Source organism: Dermacentor andersoni, chromosome 4 (assembly GCF_023375885.2).
Source record: "Dermacentor andersoni chromosome 4, qqDerAnde1_hic_scaffold, whole genome shotgun sequence".
NCBI classification, from domain to species: Eukaryota; Metazoa; Arthropoda; class Arachnida; order Ixodida; family Ixodidae; genus Dermacentor; species Dermacentor andersoni.
The window spans coordinates 178,413,067-178,426,471 of record NC_092817.1 but is presented as its reverse complement, the minus strand read 5'-3'; the positions used below and the strand labels follow the sequence as shown (position 1 = coordinate 178,426,471).

General features: G+C 46.1%; 1 protein-coding gene across 1 annotated transcript in view; it reads right to left on the bottom strand.

Moving 5' to 3' along the window:
* Positions 1–1,873: 1,873 nt before the first annotated feature.
* The window catches only part of LOC129384962 (uncharacterized), a 113,972-nt gene continuing 102,440 nt past the window's right edge, over positions 1,874–13,405 (bottom strand). Inside the window, exons 8-10 of the mRNA XM_055070693.2 lie at positions 6,140–6,284; positions 4,307–4,576; positions 1,874–2,072 (exon numbers count right to left, since the gene is read on the bottom strand). Coding sequence (XP_054926668.2) covers positions 1,954–2,072; positions 4,307–4,576; positions 6,140–6,284 — 534 coding nt within the window. The 3' untranslated portion in view covers positions 1,874–1,953. The remainder of the gene's footprint in view (positions 2,073–4,306; positions 4,577–6,139; positions 6,285–13,405) is intronic.

Sequence of the window (13,405 nt, the reverse complement as noted above, 5' to 3'; positions counted from 1 at the left end):
GAATTTTTCTTTAATGTGGTTAAAAATTGTTCTCTCCACTAGTTCGATCACTCATTGGCTCGACTCAGAATTCGCAAGTCAAACCACTTTTTGGTAATTGCTGACAGAATCAGCGTCATGTTCATTACTTTATGCTCTCATGAACCTCACTGACTTGTGCATGCGTATTGGTAGAACTACATCTACATACCTGCTGAACTTGAGGTGCCGTCAAAATTATGTGGCGCTACATGCTCAGTGTATGGACTCTGGCATTCAAATGTGTCATATGTGAGATTGACAACTTGCTGTAGCAGCTCCCACAGTAAAGCCCGCTGCTGCTGTAAGAGTAATGTCGAGCCAAGCACCATGCTTCGGTTACTGCCTTGTTCAAATAAATTTATTAGGTTTTAATGAGAACGTTGTTTGGAACCTATGAGGAGAAACAGGGTTATTCACAACTGCTTTCTCGATCAGCGCCGCTTCTGTCGGGTGTGTTCTGTACCATGAGGACACGCAACCATAATGAAGTGCACGTTTCTTCCAAATTCATTGTTTCCTTCACCGTCGGCCCTGTAAAGCTTCACCGCTGCGAGTTCATCTGCCCTTTTCACTAACACAAGGTCAATCCGAATAGCCAACGGCACCAAATGTATTATAAATTTTCATTACATCGGCTATTGAGAGACTGTTCTGATTCGCACTCCACTCTTGTTCCTCCACACTTCCTCACTGCTTGCCACCTGTTTTGTGCGAATCCTCACAATTAACAATGGTGTTATTGATGCTTTGTGTCTACAGCAGTTGCTTTGAATATGTTAACTTTAAGCAAACAAAAGAAAGTTGCCGTTTCGCCCGCAAGGCTAAGCATTGATTGCGAATCAGTAGACAGCTGTGCAAAGTAAGGGTAACAGTTTTATCAGCCGTATAAACTTGTAACCTTTCGCTCATTAACTAAATTAGCAAGCATGATGTCATGCACGCACAAGCAATCATGAACACACCTCGCTGGATGACCGCGGAAACTCGCTGTCAAAACGCTGGAGTGAAGAAGCACGGCAGTAGCAGTGAGCAAATCAGCACTCGGCGCAGTCTATCCCATCGCAGATGGCTCTCAATATGGCGTCCGCGCAGCCCCGTCATACAGAGCAGCCGCCGAAATAGAACACTCCTCCCCCCTCACTCCCTCGTTGCCTTGCGTGCCACGGAAGATGGCGCGTTCCCCCCCCCCCCCCCCCCCCGCGCAAGTTTGAGCCAACCATCCCTCGCGCTGGCAAGTAATTAAAAAGAAAAACCAAAGACCGTTTACAGGAAAGGGTGGTTGAAAAATTTCGATATAATGTTGAGGTTTTTCATACAAAATGTGGTCCTGATGTGCATGTGGCTCTTTATCGGTGCCTGCTGTCCAAATCAATGCAGTCAAATGTATACACCACCTGTGCGCCTCGGCCAAGCCCTCCAATGTCCAGCAGCACTGTCACGATTATTGCGCAATCAAGCATGCATTTGGCGAATGACAACTATTCACTCCTAAACTATGGCGCACAAATTTGTGCTTCTTTTTGTCTTTTATGGTACAAGTTCGCCCAAATCTGTGCAGATGATAAATATTCCTTGCTGCCGCAAATAAAATTATGCGCGTTGTACAATTTGGAGGTGCATGCAAGACATAAGAAGTTTTAGGCAAGTCACCTGATGTGCAAAAACAAATACTAAGTGGAACATGCTATGTTAAGTCACACAAATCTGTGTAATTATTTTCAGGACTCTGAAAAGAATTGCATCTATGTTTTTATCTCGTTAGAGTAGCAAATGAAACCATGAATTATTCATATCCTAACAATGTTCAGCAATGAATATCCGCGGTCCGCCCTAGAGGAACACTCGGAAGCACTTGTGAAACAAAAAATATTTATTGATAGAGAAAAAGAAATATTCCTGCACTGGACAATGGATAAGGCTAGAGTTCAGACACTAGGCTCTTATGAGAGTGCGAGCCAGCGCTGATCTGTTGATTTTTGATGTCTCCGTTTTCGGCAAATGATCCACGAAATAAACACCCCCGTACAGATGCTTGTGCACAGCAAGGTTACCTGCAAGGCAGTCAAGCAAAACGCACAATTAGTCATTGCACTTTGTAGGTTAATGCGTTTTCCTTGAACGAGTGAAATTCTACGCAGCCCAATCCATGCCTAGCTGCTGAAGGCAAATCAGACAGAGACGAAGCCAAATGTAACAGCAACAGTTGATGTTCTAATCTACGCTCGAAATTACTCTGATTTGTGGTTTATTTCAAGATTACCAGTGTATCATAAATTACACTGACGCAAGAAGTGCGAAAGGTGTTCTCAGTCTTTCGGTGGCCACGCGCGTCATACATTTAAAACGGGGACGTTTCTGTGCCATTCGCATTCTCTCAATCGTCATAGGCTGCTCTTTGCGCCTCAACAGCGCTCCATGTTTCTAGGTGTGTGACGATGCGATAACTCAGCGTAGGAAGACGGAGGAATAATACCGAAAGAAGCTTTCACACTTGAGGTTGTAGATTATAGAACTTCATAAAACAAAAACCTGATACCCACAGGCAATAAAATTGCGATTTCTGGATAGCATAATTATTGACTTTGTTTTATGAAATATGGAGGTGAAAGTTGAACTTAGAAGATGGGAAATGAGAAAGGGGAAATGAACAGAAGAATGTAGAAAACATGTACTTTCGCTGTGTAATCAAATTGTACTTGTTGTATACAGGCGTTTGTCAGGTAATATAGTTTAGCAGCAGAAAGCAGGTCCGCTGTTGCCCTGATAGACCAGTCTTATGTGAACTACGCCAGAGACGGACTACTCGTTCGTTTGTGTGTTTCGGCCACCCTCTAATGGTCACAACAAAACAACTTTACGGACAAATATGCGAGCACACACGTGCATATTTAGTAGCATCCTGCGATAATTAGGTGCCCAGTATGTATGAATATTTGTCGGATTTTCGTCCGAAGGAAGTAAGAAGCCGATCCAGCTAGTGGACTTGGTAAGATGACAAAGAAAGAAAAACGCTTGTGTAGGATCTTCAACAGTCTTACCCAGTCACGGGTAATTGCGAGTGTTGAACCTATAATATATGCTACGTACATTAGCCGAGTTATAGCATAAGTCTGATTTTACTGGCCCGACTGCCAGCACATCTGATATATACAACGTTATTCTCGTATTTGTGAGAAAATACCTCTAAATTCCGTAAATTTCTAATATCGCTATTTCTTCTCGCCGTGATCATAATCAGAAAGTTAGCATATCACATTTCAATACTATTATGGGAGCGAATTCATTCTTACCAATGACTAGCAAAGGCTGGAACAACTAATCCCCTTCATTAACAGGTATAATTAATCCGATTATGTTTAGAAGCGCACTTGAAAACTAACTATTGTAATAAACTTACCATTTGTCTTCCCTATCTGTATATAGCTTTCTGTATTGCAGCGTTTTCATCAGCATCATGATCAAAAAGTTAACAACACATTTTGTAAATCTATTGTACATAATATGTTTTCCGAACCTCTTCGCCATTCTATACATCACATTTGTATTTGTATCTTTTGTACCTCTGTTTGTTGTCATCGGAAGTCAACTCAAAATGTGGAATTACTACTGCTCTTATTTATTTTGTTTGAGTTACATTTAGCGATGTTTGCTTTGTGTTCTCTTAGCTCCTCCGCTCTATAATGTACTATGTACCTTGAGGGTAAAATAAATGAAATGAAATCAAAGCAATGGGCAATATTTTAGAAAAAATGAATCAACTCCCAATGAATCTTCAAGGCGGTTGTGAATCTATTCATTATGGAACGTCTGCTATTTATGGGATGACTTCCTAGTGGCGCACATGGTCTGGAGACAATCTAGCCCCAGCTCCTAGGAGCATTTGAACGCCATGCGCAATCCTATAAAGAGGCACAAAACGAGATTCTGATATGGTGGGCGGAGTGCGGAACACTTGGTACGCTTGTGTTATGGAAGGAATAAATCGACCATCGTAACTGTGCTCTGCGCATAGTGGCAACATTCGTTCTTACAACTGAAGTACAGAGGTACAAATTCAAATGCGCGATCGCAGGTTTCAGAGTAGGCATCTCGCTATGAACGAGCCCGTGCAAAAGCAAAGTGGATAGTGGAGACATAGACAGAAGTTAATCCAGTGTCGTCCTATGACGCCTATCAGGATTGCTTACCGGACTGCCTGATTGTCAGATATCGCAATATTACCTTAATGCTCACAGTGATCTGCAGAAAATAGTCCAACCACCACTTGTTTCCTCTAGCAACTCACCGGCAACTGTTTCCTTTATTCTCTCGGCGAGTGTCGGCAGGTCATTCCTCCTGCCTTCTTTCGTAAGGACGATGGCAGCGGCAGGCGCCTCACCATAGTCCGAGTGCGGAAGGCCCACCACGGAAACCTCAGCAATCTCGAGTGCATGCTCGCGAAGCAGCAGTTCCTCCAACTCTGCGGGGACGACCTGATTGTTCATGCACTTGATCATCTGTTTCAGTCGCTCGAGAATGTACAGCTTGCCGTCTTTATCGTAGTAGCCAGCGTCACCTGCGCCAAAATAATATTCATATTATTGGGGAGGCGTTGCTCCGATGATTCGGCCTTTTCAGCAACCAGCATGCTCATTTTAACGCTACATTGAACACGATTCTCTCTACAGCGCCTTATAGCGCTTGTAGTAGGATGAGACGTTGCATCAGTCCATGTATGCTTTTAATCACTAAGCCTGAAGACACTCACCCTACAGAAAGAGAAAAGCTGGGCGTTTAATCAGTACAGCATTTTTCTCTGTCGTCTTCACTAGGCCTTGAGTGCCTTTCTGCTTTGTGCAATTTCGTCCCAACAGTAGAGCTTCACGTCTACACAAGTGACTTTGTTCCTAATATTTCGGACTTAAAGTTTATTATCGTTTCGCAACCTGATTGCAGAACCCTATTTGATAGGTTGTGCCTGCAACAGTATTTGCACGCCTTGTGAGAAACCTGGTGCATTGTATCGGATACGTTCCAGTAATCCATTATATCGAGGCGGAACTGCAGGATACCAACAACAGCACCATCCTGTCCTGTTTGTGCAACTACAGCAGCAGGCTTTAAATCTCGTAAGACCTCCTGCGAGGCCCACACGGATATCAAGTAGCTTTAGCAGTCTCACATTAGCTTTTAATGCGATAGCGCTAAAAGCCGGTGTCGCACAAAATTTTGGTGTCGGTGCTGGAAGTCGTTTCGGCGAAAACATTTTGGGACCACCCCTACTTGCTTGCTATCCATGTGACGCAAGGAATTTAGTGAACTAATTGAATTTGTCAAGTTAAAATAGGTAGAAAAATCGTAAACTATGACTTACGCACAACCTACAGACATGATAGCTCACGGATTGTAATTTGACTATGCGAGAAAAGATAGTTATGTAACGCGAAAACTCAAAGAAACCACTTTTCCAGCGTTTCTACATTCATAAACCAGCGATCGCGTCTGTCATTTTAGCTCGCCGGTGCGCGGTTGTCTCGGGGGCCACGGAGTGGCGCGCACGGTTCCTTGCAATACCTCCAGCTCGCGCTCACCTGCATCACATTGCGGCCCATGCAAGAGGCCGCATTTCTACCAGAAAGCCCGCTCTCGTGCATAGCGTCCGCGGCCAGCGTTCCCCGGTAAACATTACGGTTATATACGCTCCAGTTGCCGCGAAGCGTACGTTAGAAGTAGTCAGGGATCGTTGAATGTTATCGCGTTCTACTGTTGAAGGCGAAACTTAAACGTCTTCCACATATTTTCTTTTAATATTAATTTTGATGAGATGTGTTTGTATCTTAACTATTACCGTATTTTTGTAGCCGATCGACAACGTTCGATGTATTGGCGCTTTATGTTATGCAAGTTGCCTATGCAGCAAAAGGCAAGAAAGACATGTGAGTGAGGAAAAAGCTCGATCTTCGTAACATTCCTAAAAGTCTGAAATGTTTGAAACATCTAGCAGCGTTTGGTGTGCTTATTTACATTTGCTAGAAAACGCAGAAAGCTGCACACGCTAGCAATCACGCTTTTAAATAAATGCTTATATGGTATTAAAAGTGCAGGGTCATCAAAAGTGCCGAGCTATGACACTGCCTACCTGACCTACACCAGCCTTCTTCGTCGAAAAGCTCGGCGGTCTCCTTCGGTCGCTTGTAATAGCCCCTCACCATGGACAACGACTGGAAGCATATCTCGCCGGTCTCGTGGGGACCAAGTTTCCGACGTGTGCGCACGTCAACAATCTGGGAATTAAAAGGTGATTTCATTGTATAAAGTACGAGAAAGTATTTATTATGATACTTGTCTATATGCTGTCTTGTATGCTCACTTTGGTGCGATGACGGTGCCCAACTATATATTTTTTAAATTTATTGCCAAAGACAACGCATGGGCAATGAACCTCTTTTAGCAAATCATATGTAAGTGCCATCTCGCAAAAGATAAGTAGAAATCGGACAATACTACTTTACGTGAAAGAATATAAGAAATTTTGCATGATGCGCGAGGATACATATTTAAGGGAGAAACGCTGGAAGAAAACCTAAGGAGCTAGTGATGTTTTTTGCCCTCAGTGGGACCATTGCACCAAAGAAACAATGGTGCTCCCTAGAAAACAGTAAATAACATTGTTTTTTTATCTTGTTCGCCAAAAGTTTTAAAAACTGCGCCGTTTAGAAAATGTAGACAAATCGTCAGTTAATATAAGCTCTATCGGTCCAGTCAGCACTGAGACAGAGACGCTCTTTCATGAATCCTGGAGAGGTTTACCTCGCGGCACACCTAGCATGCTACTGGATAAATTAAACTTGATACATAGTGCGCATCACAGATATAAAACCTAGACTACGCAGAATTAAAACCCAATACACTAATGAATCTAGCTGGGAATAGTGTCTGAGAATGTTTAAGATGATTCCATTACACGAGACACACAGGCTTTCTCTATTATTGCAAAGGCTGCGATACCCACACAGGGCAAGACAACTTGCGATGAGTGGAAGTCAACAGCAATAGCGCCGGCTCGCCACTTCATGCGGCTGCCGAGTCAAGCGAAGTTAGAGAGCCTTTCATACAAACACACGTACACAAACAATTAAAGCGTGTGTGGAAAGATGTTCGCACCAAGCACCCTATGAGCCGGATTATTCCCTTAAACTAGTTTAAGAAACGACTCCTTTTGAGGCGCACATGCTCCTAATCTCGCAGCATTTTATGCGCAAGTGTAATTGACCAGCTCTTATAATCGCCGGTGTTCGTTTGAATCCGCGAAGCAACCGATAGAGGAAGGCGCCAAGGCCTCCGTGCTTGCTCCGGTTTCTCTCCGAATTTCATCTGCCCATTTAAAGGGACAATAAAGGTCACTATGAAGGCAAGCTAAAGTGATAAAGCAATACTCTATAAGGTCTAAGGCGTCAATATAATCGCGAACAGAGATTTACTAACCGAGATATTGAAATAAATGCCTGACACGATTTCAGACTCCCCCGCGGCATTCCGGTACTAGCCCGATCATGAAGGCACCCCTGGTCATAATTTATTTCACTAGTGCTCAACTACTCGTAATAAAAAGATCATTTCATTAGATAATAAGACGGAAGAAACTGCTACTTGTGTACTTCTATTCGATTCTAAGAAAAAATAACATTTCGACGTTACCCTTGAGTAGTGTGGGTGGTCGAAAGGTTTCGTTTTCGCTCGACTCTGCGCGCTCGACTTTAAGCCGTGCGCGCTTTGAAGTGTCAGTTGTTTTGTTATCGCGTCGTGCTGCGGTGGTCCTGCTGGCTCGTGAAGCTTTCATTTGGAACAAGCAGCGAGAATGTCACGTCAATGTGATGTCGTGGGATGCGCGAACGGCCCACCGAACTTGGCCAAGGGCAGTTGCAGCGGTGAATCTAACGTTACTTATCACTGTGTGCCAACGAGTGAACCTCTCCGTCTGAAGTGGTTACGTGCCGTACCTCTGTCAAAGCGCGTTGGCAAAGAGCCAAAAAAACGCATAGTGTGCTCGCTGCACTTTCGTCCGGAGGATTACGAGTTCAACGCTGACTTACTGAAGTCGTGTGGAGTGCCTTTCAAAGCAGGCCGACGTCGTAGTAGTACTCAGCAGGTCACGTTCATCAGTGCGTAAATTGCTGAAGTCGAGTCCAGCATCTCGAGCCAATGTGTCGTTGTCACGGTCGTTCATTGCAACGAGCGTCGAAGTTGGCGTCATAAAATAAAGAACCAGCTTATTTACGCGCGCATTTCCTTCCGCTAACCACCATAGTTCTGCTTTCGCGCTGCTGTCGGCTCTGTCTTGGCTCTGTTTCTGGCCGCGCGCTTGCGTTTTTGCGCAGAAAAGCCGTAGCGCCATCTGCGGGCGCCGTTTTACTCACCGACCGCGCAACATCACTATGAGACCATGACGTCACCACTCCTTTATCGGAAGGCGAGCGACTTGAACTGCGCTAGAGGTACGTGGACGCGTCAGAATGCATTTTCTCTTAAAAGAAGCTTCTTTGCACGAAACAAGCGTTTCGAGGTTTCTGGGATGGTATTTCAGCAGTCCACGTTGACTTAATATTAGCCTTTGGTGTACCCTAAATTAGCACTTTGTCCCACGACAACGCAGAAATTTCTGGTTAGAAGTTGTTAAGCGCCCTTCATACCCTTTAAACTAAATCTCTGAACACGAAGTCTGACACACATGTCTCGCAAATGGCGCTGCTTCAATGTTTGCTAATAATAAAAAACTAATAACATTGTGAGGAACCTATCGGCTTACTATTCAAGAATACGTTAAGCATGCAGTGGGAAGCGGTTATTTGCGGCACTATATTGCACTCTGTTACGGTAAGGCACTCTGCCATGCCTTACCCGTGCCTTACCCGGAAGACAACTGGTACTACGAGCGCCGCCATTCCCTCACGCAATGCGATAGGAACCGCGTGGCAGCGCCTGCCACCGCCTCATTCCAGATGCTGCGGTCAAAGGCTCAGCGTCTCAACGACAGCTTCTCACCTGACAGCGTCTCAAAGCGCTAGCTGTCACCAAGGAAGAATGCGAGAACTCTCCCCCTACCACCGTGCCACCATGCGGTACAGAACGGCACTACCCTGGCAGCCACCACTATACTGTATCAGGGTGCGGTTAGACGCGGTCGCACTGGCTTGAAAACGATACTGAAAACGATCTGCTGTGGGGGCAGAGTCTAGGCGGGCCTCCTGCTCGTAGCTTTGCGCGTCCTGTGTTCTGACCGCGCAGTTTCGTTTCAAGAGACAGACAACACGAAGGTCACTTCGCTCGCTGCTTCTGCAGCGATTCCTCACGCCAGCGTTTTGACAGCGCGTTTTCATGTTTGCTTGTGCGCGCTCAGAATATGTTAGATGATTTATATAGTAGGCGAATGTTTACAACGGGGCCTTCAACTCCGTCGGCTGCTGTGTATGGTGCAACCGCGCGAATCATGTCGTGAATACGATATGCTTTGCGGACAGTGTAGCCGTCCAGGCGCAGCGAGGGCCGATAGCGTCGTGTGCCCTATAGTACCCATACGCTAGCGCGTCACCCGCGTTAACGAAGCGAAACGTCGCTGTAACTTTTGCATCTCGCGCGCAACATGTAAGCACGAAACAATATTTACGCAGGAGACAGGGCTCCGAATATGACTAAACGGAATGTTTCAGGACGCGGCAGCTGGCTTTATATCGGAGGTCACGCTTTTATTTTAAAGAGAGTTAGGAATTAGCCTAATTACTGCTTACAGATATTCAGGGCAGGCACGTACCCAGGATTTTTTTCAGAGGGTGCCCAACACAAGGTAGCTTTTCCTATGCAAATGAGGAGGGGATGTAGCATTACTAGTACAAATGTAAATAACAGTCACCATTCGCCATAAAGACGCGTAAATCCGCAACAGAGAATTGAAATAGGTACGTCTGTGAGATACACCACTTCTTTACTTGGCAAACAAGGAAGTACATCAAATGGACTCGCGCATGACAGAAACGCAGGAAGAACGCTGCAAAGAACAAGTAAACAAGCGAAAGTAAAAAATAAAGATTTCTAGTAGCGTTTTTGAATTACCCCTGGAAGAAATACAGAGTGAAATACATACGTTTGCGAAACAATCACAGTTGTTTTGGATGCCTCGTTTACTGCCGTACAATTTTAAGTGCCAAAACCGACCCGTGTTGCTATTTGGGAAGTTGCATAACGACGCGTGGTCACCAGTCCCGGACAACCGCGTAGAGCGCAGGACGCTGCGATTCTAGACGTATTGCGCCCACGGCGGAAGGTTAGAAAAACACTGACATTAGCACAGCAGAGAAAAGGCTACGTCAGGCTGCTCCACTGATAACTGTAGAAGCGGGATTCAAAAGACACGGCTTTATTCTCCACATCCGGCGGCTTTTTCTCTATTTCCTTTTTAAGTAAAGAGATTTCGACCCATAAATGTTTTCACAAACAACAGTTAACATTGTTAATTTTCGTTTGTCCTTCCTGTTTGGCTGTTGCCTTGCTCTCTCCCTTAGTAGATCGCTTAATTTCTCAACTGTTTGCGACACTTCTTTCCAGTTGCTAATTTTGCACAAAAAGTGCTCTATAGTTAGGTAACCAGGTAAAGGGTGACAATCATATTATTTATGGTTTTACCGGTTATTGCAGAGTCAGATGATGGACGCTGTTTGGCATTATTTTATTTTCCGCCTTATCTAACCCACCACATCGCGGGTCTGCTTCTGAGGATCTGCCAGCGTCGCGGCGAGCCGTGACTCGAGGAAATAATGAAGCAAAAGGAAAATAACGCAACTGGCGTTTTCTGCTGCCGCAACTCGTTCCTGGAGCATACAGACACGCTGACTACGACCCTAAACCGTTTAAACCGTTTCGTGGTCCGTAGATCAGTCTAAACAAAGAATGTTGAACTAACAAAGCAACAGCGATGCGCGTAATCGTTGAATAGATGGTGACAATTGAACTCATCTCGTGTTAATCGCGCGGGCACCGAATCGATGAGAAAACTGGCCTTCACGCCCCAGGAGATGCCGGTAACTACCGCCATCGAAAATGAGCGACAAAATTGAAGACCATTCCACTCTGTGAAGATGGAATGGCAGCGAGAGCTTACGACAGTCAAAGCTCTCAAACAAAAGGAAGCTCCTTCACCCACGTATGGGGAGTGCTTAACGCCTGATTCACCACCGCCGCGGGTGGGCCTAGTATTGCACTACCTGTAGAGGGCGCTACGCGCCATGCGTTCTATATATGTGGTTGTGGAATAAAGGTGTGGGCATTCGTTCGGTCAAGGGGGCTCCGAGTCACTTGTGTAGACGCGGCTAGCGTCCGTCAGCACCCCACGTCGTACATGGTGTCAGAAGTGGTCGCCGTTCGCTCTCTCTAATGGCGAACAAGCCGGGCGCTGTGTTTGCCGGGGTACCTGGACTCCAACAGCCATCGAGCTTTGACTTCGCCGACCCAAGTGCATGGTCTACCTGGATTGAGCAGTTCGAGGACTATGCCTACGCTACAGGATTGCACCAAGCTACCGACCAGGTTCGGGTACGAACGCTTCTTTATTGCATGGGTGTTCAAGGTGGACGCGTTCTGGCGTCTTTCAACTTGTCAGCCGAAGAAGTTCAGTCGTACAGCGTTGTTAAAAGCAAGTTCACATCGTATTTCATGCACCCGCTAAACGAAGTTCACGAGAGTTATCGTTTTCACAAGTGGACGCAGCAAGAAGACGAGAGCGTCGATGCCTTTATTCCGCGTTGGGAAACATGGTAAAAAGATGCAACTACGGCTCAGCATCCATTGAGGACAGGCTCGTTCGAGACCGATTTACCGTTGGTCTGCTGGACAGCAGGTTATCGGAACAACTCTGCCGTACTTCTGACTTGACTCTCGATAAAACGCTTCTGCATGCACGGCTGCACGAAGATGCGGAACGAGAAAAACGTGAACGAGAAAGCCAGTTATCTGGGCCAGTCGCCGTTGATGTAGCGAAACACAGGCCAACTAGAAGGCCGTCACGTAATCAAGCGTCGCAGCAAGAGAAACGCTCCTCGTCGGCGCGCACAGATCGTGTCACTTCTGCGGACGAGATGAGTATCAGCGGAAATTTTGTCCTGCCAACAAAGCTGTTTGCAAGTTTTGCAAAAAAAAGGACACTTCGAAGCAGTTTGCTTAGCCAAACAGCGCACGCAAAGCCGACAGTCACATGCCATCGAGATGCATTCTGTCAAAAGCAGTCATGAGGCAAAGGCTAAGTTTGTTTGGGTCCACGTGAATGGAGTCCCACTCAAATTCAAGGTCGACTCAGGAGCAGAAGTTACCGTCGTTCCAAGCACTTTTTCAGGAGTACCGTCGCGACTCGAAAAACCGGAGGGTCTTCTCACCGGTCCAGGAAATTGCCCTTTTAAAGTAACAGGCCAATTCACAGCTACGTTGGAGTGGAAGAGCCGCACCTGTGTACAGTCAGTATGCGTCATGCCTTCGCAGTCTACACCTCTACTAGGCTACCCTGCTATCCTCGCACTGGGAGTCGTGAAGTTCATCGACGCCGCACAGCGACCTGAAAAGCAAGCTAGCTCTGCAAGCGACGCAACCCTTGGCCAGGACATCTTCGAAGGTCTTGGTAGTGTAGGGGAGGAGTACACTATTCGACTAAAGCCAAATGTCAGGCCATTTGCTCTCAGTGTACCTCGCAGAATTCCCATTCCTCTGTACAACCAGGTAAAGGAGGAGCTGGACCAGATGGAAAAACAAGGTGTCATCAGGCGCATTACGGAGCCGACGCCACGGTGTGCCGGTCTGGTCGCAGTACTGAAGGCATCAGGCGGAATCCGAATATGTGTGGACTTAACGAAGCTCAACAAAGAAGTTCTCAGTGAAAAGCATGTGCTTCCAACGGTCGAATGGGTACTCGGGCAACTGGGCGACGCCAAAGTGTTCTCAAAGCTCCACGCCACAGCAGGATTTCACCAAGTGCGATTGTCCCGAGAATGCGAAGAGTATACCACATTCATCACACCATTTGGACGCTACTGCTACTGTCGTCTACTTTTTGGCTTGACTTCAGCACCGGAATATTTTCAGAGAGAAATGTCTCGAATTCTGGAGGGGCAACCGAACGCCGTCAACATGATAGATGACATTCTGGTTTTCGGCAAAGATCGAGAAGAGCATGACAAGCGACTTGTGGAGGTTCTTGAACGTCTAAAGACAGCCGGAGTAAAACTCAACAAGTCAAAATGCTGCTTCCGTCAAGACAAAGTAGAGTTTCTGGGTGTGGTGATCGACTCCAACGGTATCTCGCCAAGTCTCAGTAAACTCGAAGCACTGCGCAACTTGGAGCCACCTAAGGACGTCGCCGGGGTTAGGC